The following is a 21,420-nucleotide window of genomic DNA, read 5'->3' on the forward strand; positions in this document are numbered from 1 at the left end:
TATGGGATGCATTTGCCTTTGCGAAATGCTTATGTGTGAATTTATAATGCTATTCTAATGTTGGCTGTGTTTGCATGAGCAGATTCAATGAGCATTAAGTGTATCTGTAGAGATCAGTCACGAGAAGGTGGCTTAAACATTTTATTTTCACTGTCCGTATTGCGATAGGTATAGTTTTACACGTTTATAATAAGCAACCTATTGTTTACTCAGACTGAAATCTTTTGCATTACCTGTTATGTGACGTCTTTTAAGTGGATGTCATGTAACTGCCATGGCTTCTCGCAAATAATTCTGGAAACTATGGTTTGTTAAGGGTGCTAAGAGCTCTTAAAGGTAAAGGTAAAGGGACCCCTGACCATTAGGTCCAGTCATGGTCGACTCCGGGGTTGCGGCGCAAATTTCGCTTTATTGGCCCAGGGAGCCGGCGTACATCTTCCGGGTCATGTGGCCAGCATGACTAAGCCGCTTCTGGTGAACCAGAGCAGCACACGGAAACGCTGTTTACCTTCCCGCCAGAGCGGTACCTATTTATCTACTTGCACTTTGACGTGCTTTCGAACTGCTAGGTGGGCAGGAGCAGGGACCAAGCAATGGGAGCTCACCCTGTCGCGGGGATTCAAACCGCCGACCTTCTGATCAGCAAGTCCTAGGCTCTGTGGTTTAACCCACAGCACCACCCGCGTCCCTAGAATGCCCTTATTCCCCTCACTGAGCTACAATTTCCAAATTTTCCTGGGGAGATGCATAGATCGCTAAACCACGCTGGGAATTATAACACTGCCAGGGGAATAGGGTGTCTCCTTACATCTCTCAGCAACTAAACAAGCTACAGTTCCCAGGATTCTTTGGGGGAAGCCATGACTGTTTAAAGTGGTATGACACTGCTTAAAATGTATGGGATATATGTGGCCAGAATAAACAAAAGGCCATATTTCAAGTAATAATAATAATCTTTATAATGGTCCAACGACCCATAACATAGATACAGAATAAAATACAGACTCATATAGACAACCCCCCAGGGAAGGGAGACTGAAGCGTTATTTGTTTAGTCGTGGGTATGCTGGTCATTGATTCGTATGACTACTGAAAGAAACATTGCCAAGTTGGTTTTGGTTTCTTGCTCTTGGGATTGTTGATCAGAAGTTTGTTGGTTCGAATCCATGCAACAGGGTGAGCTCCCATTGCTCTGTCCCAGCTTCTGCCAACCTAGTACAGTGGACCCTCCGGATACGAGCTTAATTCATTCCGAGGGTCTTTACGTACCCCGAAAGTCTGCAACATGAGGTGCCCCTTTTGCGCATGCGCACAGCACGATAGAGTGCTTCTGTGCATGCACGTGGCACGCAGAGCACTTCTGCACATGCGTGAAGCGTGCAGAGTGCTTCTATGAATGTGCGTGGGGCGAAACCTGGAAATATACACTTCCGGGTTTGCCAGGTCCGCAACCTGAATGTTACGTTACCCGAGGGTCCACTGTAGTTCAAAAGCACACCAGTGCAAGTAGATAAATAGGTATCACTGCAGAGGAAAAATAAACGGCGTTTCCATGCGCTCTGGCTTCTGTCAAGGTCCTCCGTGCACCAGTAGCGGTTTAGTCATGCTGGCCGCATGACCTGGAAAACTGTGGATAAACGCCAGCTCCCTTGGCCTGAAAAGCAAGTTGAGCATCGCACCCCATAGTAGCCTTTGACTGGACTTAACCATCCAGGGGTCCTTTACATTTTACATTTTACCTACCACTCACGGGCAACCTGTGCCTTTTCACCTCCCTAGATGCAGCGCCCCAAGTCTCACACTGCTGTTGCTGCTGTAAAACACTGTTCTTGACAGAGGGGAAATGGCTAGTAGGTCCATGGTCTGTGGTTTGATTGCACAACTGCAGGAATGCCTACCTGCTGGATACTTTTCCAATGGCAGCAGTCTCTGGCAGTGGCAGTGGTGGCAGGCGTGAGATGCTTCAGTTATAAGAAAAAGCATTGTTATAAGGAAAAGTAGAATGGGCACAGCACAGGCAAGAACAGAGCAAGCTGTCTGCAGCTGGTTTACTGGGAGGGACCAGATTATTTGGGTCACAGTTGGAGGAAGGTGGGCGGGCTGGGCTGGGGTGTGTGGCAAGCGGACCCTATGTGTCTACATCAGTTCCTGTGAATTGATTTGACAGAAACAGAGAGAGCAAATAGGTGCTGAATGATGAGAACCTCCCCCAAACTGCCACATTGTTGGTATTGTATAAAAATCAAACAGAAGAAGTATTAATAGTATATACATTTATGCTTGCCTGTTGTGCGGTCATTAATCTAAAGGAGCGTGATTTTTGGAACAGAATATCACATTGTGATGTCTCCTATCACCTACTGATACTTATTTAAGCACAAGGTTTAGATATTATTATTATTATTATTATTATTATTATTATTATTATTTATTAATGAACTGAAAACTGGTTTTCTTATCATTTTGACAAGAAACTGCCCTGCATAAAAAAGCCTTGGAGACTAACCATAACTGGCCCATGAAATGGAATTTGCCTCCTCCTGAAATAAGCTATTGCTGTGTGCAGCAAGCCAAGTATTCAAAATTTACAAAAAGGAAGGGAGTAGCCTGGAAAACAATAGATAGAAGGGTGTATAAGAAATCAGGGTGGGAAACTGTGCCTTATCTTACACCTCGTGTTGATTATTTTTCCTGCTACACCCTCCCTTTTGATTCTTTAGACGTTGCATGCTTTTTGACTCTTTGACACCATATTTTTTTCATAACCACAGAATGCCAGATTATTGTGGATTGTAGGAATGCGCTATTCATAGTCATTTTGTGATCTTGCAAAGTTCAACAAGCATCCTTTTGATGTCATTCTGAAGCAAATCCTTTTAACTTAGTGGAGGGAAACTGCTATTCGGTAACAATAACGTTCCCATTTAGAGACAGTACTTATGGTGTCTCGTGTCTGTTTTAGTCATTCCACATAGGAGATGAATTAAAATGATGTTACTAAATAGAGCTATAAGGTTAGGCTCTTGAGTTCAAGTCTCAGTTGATAAAAAGTGTTCTGTGCTGTTTTAAGAAACTGAAGCCAATTAGATGCAGATACAGAATCCTGCATCTCACAGAAACTCCCAGACATTTCTGTAAATCACTGGATCATACCTTTTGATTTGTTCAGTTTAGTTTAGTTTAAAATCTGATTACATACAGATTGTGAATTTTCATGAGTGAACACTCCATTTGTTGAATAGCTGAACAAATGTTCCTCCCACACACATTGTACTCTGTTTAAAGCCTTTCATAAATTAGGAGCTACGTTGTTAAATCCTAATAGCATAGCTAAATAGCAGATGGAGCTTCGTTGCCATCTTTGATACTTAACACACGCGTTTTCATTTAATAGCAAGAGAATAAAGCCTGTTCTAATAGTACCGGTAACTTGCAGACAGAAAACCAAAAGAAACACAAAAAGTAAAGGTAACCACACTGGCCCATAACAAAATTTCCAAAATCCACATTAGGGCAGTAACTTTCATCAGTCCTGCCAAAAAGTCGCAAAATAGCATGCAAGCTTTTGAGTTCTCCATAACTCTTCACGAAGCTAGATGATAAATGAAGCCAGGCTTTCTAACCTTCTGGAGAACTAAAGTGCTTGCACACGGTGATATTTGGGTTCACCTAATAAAAGTATTGTGCTTTAAAAGGAAAGGGAAAGCTCTTTGAAAAAGCAACTTGCTAATCTGCAAAAAGTAAACTGCACAGGTTTTGAAAGCTGTGAGCTGAAGCATGGTTATGATGGGGTGTTTCTCACTGGGGAAGGGCCATAACTCTGTGGTAGATCATATCATATAATTGAAAGGGATCATAATGATCATCGAGTCCAACCCCGGCAGTGCCAGAATAAGGAATTGCATGCAGAAGTCCCATCCCACTCCCACCCTCGGTCTTTGGCATCCTCTGTTAAAAAGGATCAGGTTGCAAGTAATTTAAAACACTTCTTTTTGAGAGCTATTACCTGTCAGAATAGCTATTACTGGGCTTAATAAACATATGTCTGTTTCCTGTATTCATTTGGCTAGGGTGTGGGGGTTGCTTGAAATTGCTTCTGCATGGCTGCCTTTTCTCTTCTGACTTATGGATGAGGCCCATCTGTGCAGCTTTCCTGAATGTTTTTGCTAGGCATGTCTGGCGGTGGTGTGGGGCAGCTACCACCCTACAGAAGCAGTGAGAATTGGTGCCCATCTCATGTTGATATTATGAGTCGCAAACCCTGTGCTTAAGATGTTATTTTATTCTCTGGTTAATTGTGCTGTTTTGAATGCGCATTTTATAACAGACTTCCTTTAGCAATGTTTCCTTTTGAAATGCTCAGTGCTTTTTGTTTGTGAACTTTGCTGCACTAAATGTAGTTGGCCTCCTTTGTAATGATTTGTTTCGGAATCTTTAAGATAATCTTTTAGTTTCCTGTTAATTATGTCGCTTCGAATGTACGCTTTATATTTGACTTTCTTCAGTAATGTTTTATTTTGGATTTTTATTTATTTATTTGATGTTTCCATGCGTGGTAAACTGCTTTGAGATTTTTTTTAAAAAAAAAATAGAAAGCGGAATAGAAATGTAAATAATAATAATAAAGCAACCTGTAGAGGAAACACAGCAAGCTGAGTAGAATACAGATAGTATCACAGCTGCTTTAATCAATGTCTGTTCACTAACTAATGTTGCCAACTGTCATCAGTTTGTTGGGACGTATGTAACGATTATTCATGTTTAATCCATTGTATCTATTTTCCTGTAACAGAAATCGTAACTACTATGGTTCAGCCCATTGTTTGCAGTCAAGTTCCGCATTGAGCATTAGCATGATAGCTGAAATGTGTAACGGTATTCATATTTTGTCGGGTTGTGAAATCCCCTCTTGCTGTGGCTCATCTGGTGTTAAGTATTCCTCTCTCTCCTCCCCCCCCACCCCCTGTTTCTCTTTCCCACAGCTCCACAGCCAGTTCTCCAGCTCCGTGTAAAGCACGCCAATGAATCCTCTCTCACCATCATGTGGGTGACGCCTCTGGCCGAGTGGGATGGTTATGTGGTTTCACTGGGAGACAGAAGCCTCACGGTCATAAACAAGGCTCTTGCGAAAGAAGCCAAAGAATTCACTTACACAGACCTGTTACCTGGGCGGAAGTACATGGCTACAGTCACCAGCATAAGTGGGGATCTGAGCAATAGGACTTCTGTTGTGGGACGCACAGGTACCATACGGTTGGCATAATGTTTCTTCGAGCTTTCCTTAAACAGCAAGCATCATGTTTTGCTTTCTGGGAACTTGATATTCCTGTATAGCAGAGGGTTGGACTAGATGGGCCTCAGGGTCCCTTCCAACTCTACAGTTCTATGATTCTATGTCTTTTTAAAGTAGGGGATGTGCACACTCAAAACTATTGTGAATGACATTGTGGTGTTTTAATCAATATACACAACTGTATTGTTGCAGCTGTTAGGGTTGTTGGGTTTGTTTAGGATAAATAATCTTTTATCTGTTCATTGACCACGATTCTGGCCTTGAATTGCAGTTCCGGCACAAGTGACAAGTTTAAACATGGCAAACCAAGGAACAAGCAACAGCCTGTTCACCAGCTGGATAAGGGCCCACGGAGATGTGGATTCTTACCAAGTCTTACTCATTCATGAAAACGTTGTCATAAAAAACGAAAGTGTTCCTAGCGACACCAACAAATACCACTTCCAGTCTCTAAAACCTGGAGGGCTCTACTCAGTGGTTGTCACCACGGTTAGTGGAGGAGTATCTTCAAGACAAGCAATCGCAGAAGGGAGAACAGGTAAAGGGGAATAAATGAAAGCTTTGTTGAGATAGAAAAATGTGAAAATCACAGGCAGTGTTCTATTTTCCATCCCACAAAAATATATCACTCAGTGCTTTAGCTTTCCTCCATGTGCAGCCATGTTTCACTGTTGTTTCATAGTTCAATTCAGCAAAAGGTTCCGCGTGTTTTGTATATTGTGCTTTATCCACACTTGCACAGCATCATGGGTTCTCTAGTCTTGAGCTTCTCAGTTCCAGCCATATATGCATTTGTGTGTGTGTGTGTGTGTGTGAGAGAGAGAGAGAGAGAGAGAGAGAGAGAGAGAGAGAGAGAAAATGTCTTTAGTTCAAAGACCTTCTGTATCATCACTAAAATGCAGGGATCGCAAGAATGTGTCATGGCTGACCATTAATATGACAATGATCTTTAAAAAACTGAATTTTTAAAAAATGACAGACACATTTTTTTTAACTAAAGGTTTGTCAGTAGCAGAACTGAAGCATTTAGGAGTGGAGTTTATTTGTTGAGTGTTTTGTATATGTTGGAAATATATCCCATTGGGATGTGGCCATATATATATATACACACACACACACACACACACACACACATATATATATATATATATATATATACACATATACATACACATACATATTACTTCTGGTAATTCTTGGGAGAACTAAACACATCTAGCTTAGCTCTGCAGCCAAGGTGGGGCAAAATGCTGCTTCCCGCCCTCCCAGATTTTTAATTTATTTTTTAATTATAACATGACAGTCTCCAATTAAAGAACGACAGAGAACAGGACAACAAAGCATAATCTGGAAGAGCCTCCCCACCCCCCTCCTGACTGAAGACTTTCCCTGATTGAGTGTGGATTTTTCATGATCACAGTCACCCTATAAGAAATGACCCTGACAACAACAGCATATATAGTAACATGAACATTGAGTGTTAAATGTTAGGCCATTGTATTAGGGGCTGGAGTTAAACTCCACCCCTTGGACTTCCCTTTGTTCTGCTTTTCAGTTTTAGCTGTTTAAAGACAGTGATGAAGCACGTTTGTTTGTCTGCTGTAAGAATTAAAGAGTTTCTTTCTTCTGCAGTTATTATGATGCGTAGAAGAGCATTGGGTGTTTATTGATAAAGGGTGAAATAATGAGAGAGCTTAAAGTGACCTGGGGAAAAAAATATCCTAAATTATCCTTTTAAAGCACTACTATACTCGCAATCATAGAAGCATTTTTCTTGAGGCTTAATGGGAGATCATGAAAACAGTCCTAGAAGAAGAGAAACTGTGCTGTGCCCAATAGCTGGCTGGCCACCTAGGCTGTAACTCAGGCCTAATTTCCTATTTTTCCAATGTATGCAAGTCAGCATGAGGCCTTTTCAGAGTTTCTGGACAAATAAGTCCACCCAGCAACCAGTTTTTTAAAAAAATCCAAATGCTTTCCACAATTCGTTTCCAGTTGCTTAGTTTGTTCCTTTATATAGCATCCATTTTATTTCATGTTTATCAAGCATTTTTATAAGTTTCTGAAAGGAAGTCTATTATGCAGCAAATACTGCACAAAGTTAAGGACTCGGTCTCATTGAATTCAAAAAGGAAAAGATATGCATATTATTCTCATCACTCTTTAAATATTTCCCTGTGATGGCATTGTAACATACTCTGTTTCTAAAGTTGGCTTTTAAAAATTGTTGTCATTGAGATAGAACTGAATTTTCAAGAAAACAAACGCCACACTAGTTTTTTTAAAATTTCTTTGTTATAGCATAAACTATTTTGTTTGCTTTAACACGTTTTGGTATCCGCTTGTGGTCCTAACAAGAAAGGGTGACTACAGGGCTGACCTGCATAAACTTTGTTTCACCTCTTAGAAAATTATTCATAATTCTTTCCACTAGAGGGTGCGAAACTCTCAATATTTCTATGTAATTCTTAGAATTATCTGCTGTGATGCTTTTACCAGTTTTAATGTACAACAGCCTCTTGTGAAATTAGTAAGTTGTGTTACTCCAGGTGCTTGCTGTATTTCTTTGGTTGAGTTTGGCTTTCTTCTGGGGGAGGTTTTCCCTCTTCAAAATTGTAAATAAAATTCCAGGGACTTTGATGTTTCATTTATGTTCTGTGACTTAGCTGCATATTGCTCTTAAGAATTTGCTGAGTCAGTGAACAGCACTTATACCATGTGTGCATGCAAACTGTATATTTCTCACATATAAGAGGTAGTTTTAAAAGTTATAAAAGTATTATATTAGCCTTTATCATAGCCACCTGCAGGAAATATGCACAGTGGTACCTCGGTTTACGAACTTAATCCGTTCCAGAAATCCGTTCTTAAACTGAAACTGTTCTTAAACCAAGGCGCGCTTTCCTAACCCTAACCCTAACCAGGACACTACTTCCGGTTTTGCAGAGTTCGTTAACCAAATAGTTCGTAAACAGGGCTGTTCTTAAATCGAGGTACCACTGTATTAGGTTTCGGTCCACTATAAGAAAAAAAAAGTCCTATTATACAGCATGAGGAATTTCTCTAAATACACTGAAAACACATGTTTGTTTTAATGCTTTGTTGTACAGTTCCTTCCAGTGTAAGCGGAGTAACAGTGAACAATTCAGGGCGGAGCGATTACCTCAGTATTTCCTGGCTGCCAGCTGTTGGAGATGTAGACAGCTATTTGGTAACACTCTCTCATAAAGGGCAGACTGTTCATACTGTCACCATTGCAAAATCTGCCAATGAATGTTCCTTCAACACCCTCACTCCTGGGCGACTCTACGATGTGACAATAACTACAAAGAGTGGAAAATATGAAAAGCAATCCTTCAGTCAGGAAAGAACAGGTAAAAAGGTGAAGGAAAGAGGTATACGATATACTTGCAGTCACAGAGAAACCATGTCACTGTTCCTAGGCATATATATTTTTATTTATACAACTGCAGGGAGCATGGGGTAAATCGGAAAAGAGGGAAATGATGATATGACAACAGAGGAACAACATCTGCTGTAGATGTTGGTCCCTCTAATCTTAAAAGCAACATGTCAAATGATTTCAAACGACTTCTTCATAAGAATGTTTAATTATATTCTAGGGAAAGTGTACAAAAGGGGAAAAAAACATTTTTAAAAATAGACATTCGTAGCTTAGAAATATTTGCATGCACATTTTCCAGTGAAATGCATTTTATACCAAGGCAGTAAAGGACAAGGACATGTGACAGTACGATCCTATGCATGTCTACTTGGAAGTAAGCCCTACTGAGTCACACCTCAATTGCAGTCTCAGGTGTCTATTTCTCCTGAAATCTTCTTGCAAAAGATCCCTTGTTAAAGGTCATTTATATCTCAGGAAACCTGAGACTGAGAGAGAATCCGTGGCAGAGGTAGTTTGTCTCTTTGCTCAGATTTCACATGTCCGAATAAAACAAGGGTGAGAAACCTTTTGTCCTTCAAATGTTACTCAGCCACAGTTCCCATCAGCTGCAGCAAGCATGGCCCAATGGTCAGGGATGATGAGCACTGTAGTTCAGTAACATGTGGAGGGCCAAATTTTGCCACCCCTGAAATAAAACATGCCTACCTTGGTCCAAGTAACATGACCCAGGCATATATCACTTGCTGGATTGGGATTCAGCAAAAAATGTGAATGTTGTCGTCTTATTTTCAGTTGAATCTGGATGGGGTCTGAACTTACATCTCCATCCACATTTTGGCCCATCTAGTCACATTAACTATGCATGACAACAGCTGGATCTGGCTGGACTTCACTGTCTTCTCTCTACTCCCAACACACACACACACACACACACACACCAATTTCTTTCTCAAATTAGCCTCAGTCTGCATTGCACGTTTATTATTTCTGAAATCAGGACACGTTGGAGGGTGTTCTATCTTTTCAGTGCCTTCAAGCGTCCAGGGACTTACAGTGAGCAATTCTGCAAGAAGTGACTATTTAAAGGTGTCTTGGCAACACGCCACAGGAGACTATGATAATTATGAAGTGATCATCAAGCACAACAATGACTTCATCCAAACAAAAACCGTCCCCAAGGATAAAAACGAAAGTGTGTTCACTAACTTGGTTCCAGGAAGACTTTATAGTGTCACGGTCAGCACAAAGAGTGGAAAATATGAGACTAGTGAAAGGGCCAGTGGAAGGACAGGTAAATAAATGCTCCAGGTGGATAATAATAATATTTTCTCAATATTGAAAACGTCCAATTTAATTTTTAAATATCCAGTGTTACAGTTTTTGCAAATTTCTTCAGTGAGGGGTCTTCAAAATACGTTTTTTGGGGTGGATATTCAAATCTGCTATTATTTTTGTAATTGGACAACATTTAGCTTGGTAAGTCTATGTTGACTGAGAAACAAAGAAGCTGTTTTCAGAAAACTGAAGAATTTTTCATTTTACTTTCTGAAAATGTCAGGTAATGTAAAATATGTATAATATATTAATATAACTGCAAGTACTTGGCAATCATTTTTAATGATTTCTATGCAATTTTACACACACCTTATTTACCAAGCAAAACTAAATTATATTAATTTAAATCGAATATCTTTTGAATTCCCGAGTCATGTGCCCACTTTTTAGCAAATTCCCCTCATTTTTGGAATTTGAAAGTTTAAAAAAATTGAACATGGCCTACAACATTGTAGTAGTTTATCCCAGGTATCATCAGTGTATCTTATTGAAATCAGTGTCATTAACCATTCATTGAAGTTTGGTGTGGTTTGCTTTCTCCAAATTGTTATACCACATGTTTGTATTATTAATAAATTAATATAGGTCACCATGCAGACATGTATTTACAAAAATTGTGTGAGCCTATGAGAAATTATACATATGCAAAATATATCTGTGACTTTGTTTTTCCACAAACTAGACTTTTATGCTCCACACATAATTGCTTTCAGCAATGTATTGGCATTTCATATACCTTTGTGGTCAGTTTATTTCTTTTTCAGTAATAGTCATTATTGCTGCCTGACAATGTCCTGTCATTCCTTTCCCAGTCCCAGAATCTGTAAAGAAATTGACTCTAAGCGGTAAAAGCACTGAAGAGCTGTATATTACTTGGTCCAAAGCTGATGGCGATGTTGATCAGTATGAGATACAGCTTCTGTTCAACGACATGAAGGTTTTCCCACCCAATCACCTTGAAAACACCTTTGAAGAATTCAGGTTCACATCTCTAACTCCAGGACGCCTTTACAAAATTGTTGTCATCACAATTAGTGGAAAAGCAGAACGAGCTACTTTTATACAAGGACTGACAGGTTAGGAAAAGTGTATATCAAACAGAGTCTGTCTGTGTTGGTACGTTGCAATCTGATTTTTTGCAGGTTTTCAGAAACTGATAGGTCAGACTGAGAAATATAGGCGCCATTTATCACCACTAAAGACACAGGCAGACCTATGTCTTTAAACATTATTCTGCCCTAATCACATGTAAAACTGGGGATGGAGTGGTGATTTAAAGTGGAAAGGAGGCAAGCAAGTAAGGAGTACTGACTCACTCACTTTGTGCCATCTTGTTTCCCCATCACTGTATAACCCCTAAATGGGACACAGGTGGCGCTGTGGGTTAAACCACAGAGCCTAGGACTTGCCGATCAGAAGGTCGAATCCCCGCGATGGAGTGAGCACCCGTTCCTCAGTCCCTGCTCCTGCCAACCTAGCAGTTTGAAAGCACATCAAAGTACAAGTAGATAAATAGGTACCACTCCGGTGGGAAGGTAAACGGTGTTTCCGTGCTGGCCACATGACCCGAAAGCTATACGCCGGCTCCCTCGGCAAATAAAGCGAGATGAGCGCCACAACCCCAGAGTCAGCCACGACTGGACCTAATGGTCAGGGGTCCCTTTACCTTTACCTTATAACCCCTAAATTCATTTTTCCTTCAATTCAAACTCTAGTGCTGGAAACAAACCTGCATGGGAGAAAGAAAGTTGGATAGAAGAATTATTAGCAGATGGGAATTGTCAGGGGTCTGCCATCAGAACAGGAGAGGGAGGCAGAGGGGTCGTTGGGATACAGGGAGCCTCCGAAAATCCTGTGAAGTAGTTCCTCTTCCTGTGGTGGCGAAAGCCACACGTCCAGTGGAGAAGAAGGAAAGGGCCAGAGGATGCTGCTGGGAGCCCCAGCACCTCACCTTGCCAGGCTGGCCAGGAGGGAAACACGCCTCTTCCGTCGCCCACCTTGCACAGAGTGGTAAAACGCAATGAAGGGAGGCGGAGGCTTGGGGTGCCGAAGTTCTTATGTTGGGGGAGAAGCCGGAAGGGGCCACTCCCGGATTCTGCAAATGACTAAGACAAACATGAACTCTGTGGTTCTGCACTGTAAATAGTTTTGCACCAATAAAACCTGCAAAAGACAGGTCAGAGTCCTGCCTGGTTACTCACGAGCAACCACCACCACCACCTGACAGGAATGGTCATCAACCTTCAGCTGCCTGTCCCTTTGATCACTTTACATTCACCCGCTACCTCCTGCTATTAGGCCAGTCATGTTTTTTTAAAAACTCAGGTCTCCCTTTGCCATGTATAATACGGCCCATTATATAACAAGTTCAAATTATTTATTTTCTCTCCCTCTGACACTTGCCTTTTTAGCTCGTCACTTCTCGACAGCCTCTTTGTATCTTTCTCTCTGTGTTTCTGTCTCTCTCTTTCTCGTTCTCTGTATTGTAACTATATAATATTAAGTGAACCTTCACTGAATGGTCCCATGGCGAGTGCCACAATGAAAATAAGTAGCATTTACATTGAAATCATAAAATAAAACCACCAGTGACAAAGTAACAAAGCAGCAGCACAGAACAGCAGTGCGCAGCTGCACCCAGAATGTTAACTGCCATCTGAGCACAGGACTCTGGCTATATGTGCATTCAGGTGCAGGAATTTGGCACCTTCCCTCATCCTGTTACCACCACATCCTGAAATGCCACTTGTCATGACCATGTGCTTTCCGTGGGTTCATGGACAGAGATCTGCCATTCCTCTCCAACTTGACTGTGCCATTCCTGCATCCTGCTTTAATGCTAACCTTTTAATACTCTGTTACAAAAATCACAAGGTAAAAGCCTTCCATGTCTTGTGGTCTGGTCATTATCTAGCTTTCACAATTTTGTTAACCACAACTTTTAACCAAAAAATTGGCATGGTAAGAAAATACTTATTGACTTCTTTGGCCATTCTTGTTGGTATTTCCCCCTCTTTAGTTCCAAGCGCTGTCAAAAACATTCATATTTCACCCAACGGAATGACGAACAGCTTGAAAGTGGTTTGGACCCATGCAGGAGGAGATGTTGATTCCTACACGGTCACAATATTCCATCAGAACCACCCCCTTGATACCCAGACCGTTTCCAAAAATGTGAACGATCACACATTTAACAAACTGGAAGCAGGGGAGCTGTACAAGGTTGTTGTACAGACAAGGAGTGGAACTTTGCACAACAACTCAACAGCCTTTGGGCGAACAAGTAAGTTTCTCCCTGAATCAAAGCAGGGCAAAATAATTAAGAAGACCGTTCAGTTTCCTGTTGAACAGCACAAAGGAATGGGGAAGGGGAAAGAGAGCAACTCAGTTGCAATTTTTGGTTCACAGGCTAAAATTCATTGAGTGGAATTCAACGTTGCACAATTACAAGCAATCTATATGCACAAGCATATCAGATTGCCAGGTAGAATGATCCCCTCCCCCAGTGTGCTATCTGGGGGTTTTCTTGATTCTCCAGAGCCTGTTTCTTGGGGTGTGGGAAACCCCATTGCACAAGTGGACACCCCTTTGCAGGGCTTCCACCGACACAGTTCATTAGGTGAATCTCATCCATTACCGTATTTCTGTAAGTTCATGATCTCAGAACAGTGATGGGTAAATTCTCAACAACTGTTTAAATTGTAGTTACCTGCTCCAGCACAAGTCAGAATATTAAAACCAAAGTCAAACTGTGGGTTAATATACTGATCTGTTTCAAAGCTGGTAACCTCCGTGTCCCAGTTTGAATAGAAAAGGAAATGATAGTTATAAATGCTGTGAAAAGGCTTGTTCCTAGCTTGGCTCATTACACCTTGATATGATTGTCTGAATATGGCCAATGAATGCTAAACATTATTTACAGAATCTGAAAGAGAAAAGATATTATTTCTTCAAGATCTTCAATAAGGCACCCTCCCACTGAGGTGTGTTTTTTTAAAAAAATGTAAATACATTTATACTGAATTTCTCAATCATTAAATCAGTAAAAACTTTACTAGATTATTAGGCCTGACATTTATAATACACAGTACATCAGTTTTTGAGCACTATTTGCATCTAGCTAAACTCAGGTCTGAATAAATATGCATGACTCCTGGTTGAACCAGAATGGGTATGTATGTCACCCCCACTCTGCTCTGTCTTGCAAAATATAATTTTAATGAGGATGGATACAAAATATTCTGTGTGCTAAGGAAATGGGAAGATGACACAGATTGACCTGAACAAGAGATCTGGTTGACTGAATTTGATAACAACAATTGTATGTGTGTGTAGTGTATGTGTGTGTTCACAACTAATTAGCTAATAATTTTCAAGACACATGAATGAGCCTCACCTTTTAAACCATTGTTCCCAGTCCCTGCTCCTGTTCAGAAATTACATGCAGACAATGCATACAGCAGTTACTCGTTGGTTGTAACCTGGCAAAGCGCTGCTGGTGTGGCTGAACGTTACGACATCCTGCTTCTGACTGAGCACGGCATCCCTCTGAGCAACAAATCAGAGCCAGCTACTGCTAAGCAACACAAATTTGAAGATTTAACACCAGGGAAGAAGTATAAAGTACAAATATTGACAGTCAGCGGTGGCCTCTTCAGCCGTCGGGCAGAAACTGAAGGCCGAACAGGTAATTCCAGCATTTTTATTAGGGGACAGCAAAATAACTGAGGCTATAAACATAGAATATTCCAGAAGACCTGCTCCGTTTTTAATATCTTAGAAAGTGTATTGTGAATATTTGTATTTGTACCTTTATGAATGAATATTGTTATTTTTAATTACTTTCTTTTTAGCTGAGGCACCCAAATAGGTTTTAAATATGTCAGCACATATACAAATAATATAACTCCTTAAATCATCCCTCCCTTAAGCTTTTGGAGACTGGTCTGCAGTACCGCAGCTACCTGTAAAATGGATTGTCCTCGTTCAGTCAGAAGGTTCACCTGAAATTAATGAGAACTTTGCTTGAGCAGGAGATGGAGGCAACTGATAGTGAGGATACTAAATATAAATCTAGCAAAACAGATTTGGGCCACATGATGCTTAAATCAGCATTTACTTTCCCAGAATATGCAATTTAAAAATATACGAAAACAACATTGGCTAGAATGTATATTCAGCCTGAAAATGATTTTCTTCTGCTTGCTGTTTTGCTTACTTTGTCCCAGATAAAAGGGTCATCTTAGTACCGTATGAAAATTCTAATTTTTGCTTGAGCAAATATTTTTGCACAAACACGAAAATTATTAAATAAATTACTGCATTAACTACACATTCTTTGGCGTTTGTAAACTACTTTGATTTTGATTCAAATAAAGGCAGGATAATAAATAAATTAATAAATGCAAAACAATCTACTCATGATTCTGATAATGTCCCTTAAACTATGTGTCGTGTTTAATGATAGCAAAGGGTTAATCTACATAGAAGAAAAATATTGGCATGAAACATGTATAAACATAGTTTCTGAGGTTCAAAGGACATTTCTGCTGCCCATTTCTTACTGCTTGCCAAAAGCTACAACAGTGGATGCAATATCTTCTCTTATTTCAGCTCCAGCAGCTGCCACAAATCTGAAGGTCACAAATACGACCACTGGGCGCCTGTCATTTAGCTGGACAACTTCTCAGGGAGAGCTGGACAAATATGAAATCTTTCTATATAATCCAGACCAATCTCTCCAGGACAGAACTTCAGGAGACCAGAATCTCAAGCAGTATTCTTTCCAGAACTTAGTACAAGGAAGGTTGTACAAAATGGTGATTGTTACCCACAGTGGCAAGCTTACTAATGAATCATCCATCTTTGGGAGAACAGGTAAAAGTATCTAATGAGCTGATCCATCAGCAGTGAGATACACTTTTAAAACCTCAATGGGCTACTTTAATTGTAAGAAGGGATTGCTAGAGGAGTTGCCGATAAATAAAACACAGACTGCTTTCCTCTGTCTTGATAGAAGGGTTCTCAGAAGCATCCTAAAACAAATAACGAAATTTGAATTTCTTCAAGGGAACAGATCAAAGATGCAAATTTGTGTTTGTTTGTTGTTTAGTCGTTTAGTCATGTCCAACTCTTCATGACCCCATGGACCAGAGCACACCAGGCACTTCTGTTTTCCACTGCCTCCCGCAGTTTGGTCAAACTCATGCTGGTAGCTTCGAGAACACTATCCAACCATCTCATCCTCTGTCGTCCCCTTCTCCTTGTGCCCTCCATCTTTCCCAACATCAGGATCTTTTCCAGGGAGTCTTCTCTTCTCATGAGATGGCCAAAGTATTCCAGTGAGCACTCAGGGCTGACTTCCTTAAGAATGGATAGGTTTGATCTTCTTGCAGTCCATGGGACTCTCGTGTTGGCAAACCCCAATTTGGCTGAAGCTTAACTGGGCATGTGTTTGATGTACACAAAGGTGGATCTAGGGGAGGGCAACCAGTTCAGTTGTTGTCAGCAATATGCTGATGACACACAGCTCTACTTCTCTTTTACATCTGCTGGTGTGACAGTGGAAATGCTAGATTGATGTCTGGCCTTGGTAATGGACTAGATGAGAGCCAGTAAAATGAAGCTTAATCCAGACAAGACTGAGGCATTATTGGTGGGTGGCTCCCTAGACCAGATGGAAGGGATGAGGCCTGCTCTGGGTGGGTCACACTCCCTCTGAAAGAGCAGGTACGTAGCTTGGAGGGTACTCCTGGATCCATGACTGTTGCTTGAGGCTCTAGTGAGCTCAGTGACACAGAGTGCCTTCCATCAGCTTCAACTGGTAGCCCAGCTCCACCCCTTTCTGGACTAGGATAGCCTGTTGTCTATGCTCTGGTAACCTTCAGGAAGTACATAGGGGGAGGCTGCCTTTGAAGAAGGTTTAGAAACTACAGCTGGTACAGAATTCAGCAGCCAGACTGCTGATCAAGGCAAGACAACCTGAGCATATAAAACCAATTTGGGCATAACTCCACTGGCTACTGATTAGTTTCAATTAAAAGTGCTTGTTTTGACCTATAAAGCCATCTGCAGCTCAAGACCCTAGTACCTCAAAGGCTGCCTTTCCCCACATGAACCAATCTGGACCCTGCATTTGGTATTCAAGGCCCTTGTCGGTGTGTTTTCTGGAAGGGAGGGACAGAAGGTGACAACACAGGGACAGTCATTTTTCAGTGGTAGCTCCCTGCTTACAGAATGCTTTCCCCATAGATGTATGCCTGGTGCCATCACTATTTTCAGCACCAGGCAAAAAAATTCTTTTTACCCAGACCTTTGGGAGAGTTTCAGATATTTGTGGCCTTGTTCAGAGGGTAGGATATGTTAGACCTGCCTTTTCTATGTATGGATATGTTTGACCTGCCTTTTCTATGTATGAACATGTTTTTATTCTGTTTTGGCTATTATGCTAGGCTATCTTTCTAGTATTTCACCTTGGAGTACATTTTGTAAAGAAAGGCAGCTAAAAAGCGGAAAGAATAATTAAGCAAAGTATAAAATACCAAAAGGAACTTAATAGTTTTCAGTGGCCAGGGTTGTTTTTAATTAAAATGTCTAATGATTGGAGACATTAGGATTATTATTATTTAACCTATTTTTATTATGCCCTTGTATGGGTACCATAACTAATTGTCATCTTCACCTGCCCTAGGATGCAGAGTGACTCTCCACTGTTTCCTTTTTTTTTTCATAGTTCCAGCCTCAGTTACCAATCTGAAAGGGTTCAATAAAAACATGACAGAGAGTCTGTGGTTTACCTGGGACCCAGCAGCAGGAGACGTTGACTCCTATGAACTGAATCTCTATAACCCAAATGGCACACAGAAAGAAGCACAGTACGGAAAAGACTTGACAGAATGGCACTTCCAGGGCTTAGTCCCTGGCGGAATATACACCCTTGTTGTAGTTACCTATAGTGGTGACCTGACCAATACAGCAGATACTAAAGGCAGAACAGGTAAAGAACAGCAGTTACTTGTCTTGTTTATACTGTTGCTGCTATCACTGATTGCTTCAATGCTCTAATCAGCAGGTGTAGCAAAATAAAGACACTGGGAAATCCAATCATTGATCTGCTTTGGCCTTAAGTCCAACAATTTCACTCAGGGTTGCTTGTGCATCTTGGATTTGACTTTTGCATTCCCTGCCCCCCCCCCCCCGGCTTTAGCACTCTCAATATTTCATGTTCCGCTAGTAGAAAACTTTGGGAAGTTCTCCAGTGAACCTGCTGCCTGAAGTGAAGGAGACGAGCCAGAAGTTGATGATGCAGGTGAGCTGTGCATAAGCAAGCTGCCGGCTAGCTTTGCAGAGGCTCTTTTTATCAGCACAATATGCAAAACCAGTCAGACACATTTTGGACTGTGCCCTTTACACATCTTCCAAACACGAGATCGTGGGGTGGTACAAAGTTATTTTGGCACCTGTTTCCACCACGTCACTTTCCCCTTGAACAATGTTTAAACAGAGGAGACAAAGGTCACAGACAGGGCACAGCAGACTACTGAGAAAGCAAAAGGTTAGATAGAGGACATGGCGTTCAGACAGCTGTGGCTTGTCTGTGGGCGGAAGTGTGCTTCACACCCAGCGGGCATTCCTACAGCTGTCAGTAGATGATTTTTGGAAATATGAAAGAAGTCTCCAGTCAAGGTGGAGTAAACAAAGGGCTTGTCCACGCCTGACTTTAATGTGTATTTCAAGTTCCATTTAAATAGCATTGTCCACATCATGTCCCCCTCAAACATCTCCTATCCTGTTGGTTTCCTCATGCAAATTTGAATTTCCCCAGTCCATTGATAATTTGATAAATTTTGAAAAATGCAACTCCACTTGAGACTCTCTCTTTTTTGCTGGGGATCAAGAATCCATTTTGCAACTCGTCTTCCACACACCTTACACTTCCCTAACACCAGCTCTGTTCTGGCAGTGGTAGTACCTATTTATTGCAAACTTCTTAGGCAGCTTAAAAAGAAAAAGAAAACATATTTGTGCAATACTGGAAAACAAAAAACCCATGGTTTCTCCAGATCTCCCTGCTTCATTCCCCCCTATTGATTTCACTATATATTACTCTATCACACAACCATTTTCCTATTTTAGAATGGGAAATGCATGCCATTTTAGGATTGAATATAAAGTGTGTACATGCAAACATATTTGGAAATGGGAATTCCCTGGTGTGTGTTACTGACGATTCCTGGGTGGATACCTTTTTTTAAAAAAGGGTGTACACACTGCTCAGCAGATTCCTGCATGCTTGCCCTGTTTGCACAAAATTAATACATTTGAATCAGCAAATTTGAATGCAGGGAGAAAGCCAAAAGGGAATGTCTACAGGTATGGATGGAAACTAGTGGATTTGATCTTCAGCTGCAAATGAACACAGGTATGGACTAATAAGGTCAAATCTGAATGGAGGAAACATGGATGAGAGTCAACCCAAATGTGAACAAGGCCAAATACATAACTCCTGAACAAAACAGAAATCTATTTGTTGGTTTCCTTCTTAAATTTTTTTGGAATTATTATGTATTCAAGAGTAATGTAACGGGTAATTATTTTCCCATTTTACGCTTTCTCTCTCTTAGTGCCAATCCCTCCGAACACAGTGTCATTTGCTGATGTCACCAACACTTCCTTGACCATCATGTGGTTGGGCCCTCCTGACTGGACGGATTATGATGACTTCGAACTTCAATGGACCCCAAGGGAGACCCTCACAGTTTCCAATCCTTACAGTAGTAGCAAATCAAAAGGACGCAAAATAAATGGACTCCACCCAGGGAGACTGTATCACTTCAGTGTTAGGAGCGTTAGTGGAATCATTCATAAAACGTACAGTAAATCACTTTCTGGAACCGTGAGAACAAGTAAGACACCATATTGGGACATTGATGAAAAGTTTGGTATTAACCTCCAGTGCTTTAGTTAATGCTCATTTATATTATATGAATTTATATTAGCACAGTAGTCAACAACATCCATAGCCCCAACATCCATTTGGGGACCTGCATCTTACTATGTTACCATATATTTGTATAGTTGTGGTACTGCTGTTGCGATCCCCCTTAATGTTAGTCTTGACCCAGTACTCCACCCCAACCGCCAGCTGATTCATGAGTGCTTGTGCAGGGATTGATGTTTTTACCTGTTTCACATTTCTGTTGTATCCTCATCTGGTGAAGAGCTCAGAGCTCTCACTGATCAAATGCATGCACCAGGTTGTCCTAATAGGACAAGGGGGGGTCACAGGAAGGAAACTAGGTCAGGAAAAGGTTGAGAAACACTATGGTAAAGAACTCTGTCCCATTGCCAGAATTGAAATAAGGTCTAATGGCCAGTCTAGTTGGCTCCATTGTACATGGAATGATGGGGATGCCATTCTGCAAAATGTCTTAGGACAGCCCTATTGGTTTCCTATGCTGTCCCCATCCAGATATTGAGAAGACCCTGAGCTGCATAGCTTCAGCAAGTTTACTGTCTCCATATGTCTTCAAACATTGCCTTTGGACTTAGCTCACGTGACTGTTCTGAGACTGTAATGGGATAGGCATATCTATGACCCCCCTGGGTTCTTATAGGGAGGGTGTGGTATAAATATTGCACACACAAATAGCAGTGAAACTCCTATCTCTCATCTCAGTCAGCAATAAAACAGTGACCTAATTTTATTACAGGATTATTTTGAGGGTGAATAAGACAAACACTGTGAAGACATAGCAATTTTTAAAAGTGCTGTATAAATGATTCATAACAACAGATATAAGACATAAATATGATTTTGCAAAGTAATAGGTTGAGTTCAAAGGAACTTAAATAATATGGCTGCCATCTAATTAACTGTAGCATTAACATTAGCATTAGTACATTACCATGCTGTTCCCTAATTTAATTTTAGCTTTCGTATGGTGAGATACATCTTTGTGCTATAAAGTAAGCTCGAAATATACAATGCACATTATTGATTCTGCTCCTGCTTTGCTTCAAAGGGCCAGACAAGATACAAAGTTTGCATTGCCGACCGCAGAACTCGACTGCCATTGCTTGCTCCTGGATCCCTCCTGACTCTGATTTTGATGGATATAGTATTGAGTGCAAAAAAATGGACACTGCGGAGATTGAGTTCTCCAGAAGAATAGAGAGGGAGACATCTGTGTACAACATCATGACCCTCGTTCCCCATACAAGATACTTGGTTTCCATCAAAGTGCAGTCAGCCGATATGACCAGTGAGGTGGTAGAAGACAATACCATCACTATGATAGACCGTAAGCCTTTTATTGTATGGATGGCTACATTGCATTGCAATGGAAAGCAAAAAGGGGGGAGATGGTTTCCAATGCATGATGCA

General features: G+C 41.0%; 1 protein-coding gene across 6 annotated transcripts in view; it reads left to right on the top strand.

Moving 5' to 3' along the window:
- PTPRB (protein tyrosine phosphatase receptor type B) overlaps nucleotides 1-21,420 on the top strand; it is a 76,872-nt gene that overhangs the window by 32,600 nt on the left and 22,852 nt on the right. For all 6 annotated transcript variants that reach the window (XR_014555316.1, XR_014555317.1, XR_014555318.1 and 3 more), the window contains 11 exons: nucleotides 4,983-5,243; nucleotides 5,565-5,831; nucleotides 8,404-8,667; nucleotides 9,727-9,990; nucleotides 10,847-11,110; nucleotides 13,054-13,317; nucleotides 14,452-14,721; nucleotides 15,648-15,911; nucleotides 17,767-18,030; nucleotides 19,658-19,939; nucleotides 21,059-21,337. Coding sequence is in view for 1 of the 6 variants with exons in the window: in XM_083698875.1 (XP_083555001.1) it covers nucleotides 4,983-5,243; nucleotides 5,565-5,831; nucleotides 8,404-8,667; nucleotides 9,727-9,990; nucleotides 10,847-11,110; nucleotides 13,054-13,317; nucleotides 14,452-14,721; nucleotides 15,648-15,911; nucleotides 17,767-18,030; nucleotides 19,658-19,939; nucleotides 21,059-21,337 (2,943 nt within the window). In the remaining 5 variants the exon portion in view is untranslated. The remainder of the gene's footprint in view (nucleotides 1-4,982; nucleotides 5,244-5,564; nucleotides 5,832-8,403; nucleotides 8,668-9,726; nucleotides 9,991-10,846; nucleotides 11,111-13,053; nucleotides 13,318-14,451; nucleotides 14,722-15,647; nucleotides 15,912-17,766; nucleotides 18,031-19,657; nucleotides 19,940-21,058; nucleotides 21,338-21,420) is intronic.

This window comes from Podarcis gaigeae (genome assembly GCF_964106915.1).
Source record: "Podarcis gaigeae genome assembly, chromosome: 10".
Lineage (NCBI taxonomy): Eukaryota > Metazoa > Chordata > Lepidosauria > Squamata > Lacertidae > Podarcis > Podarcis gaigeae.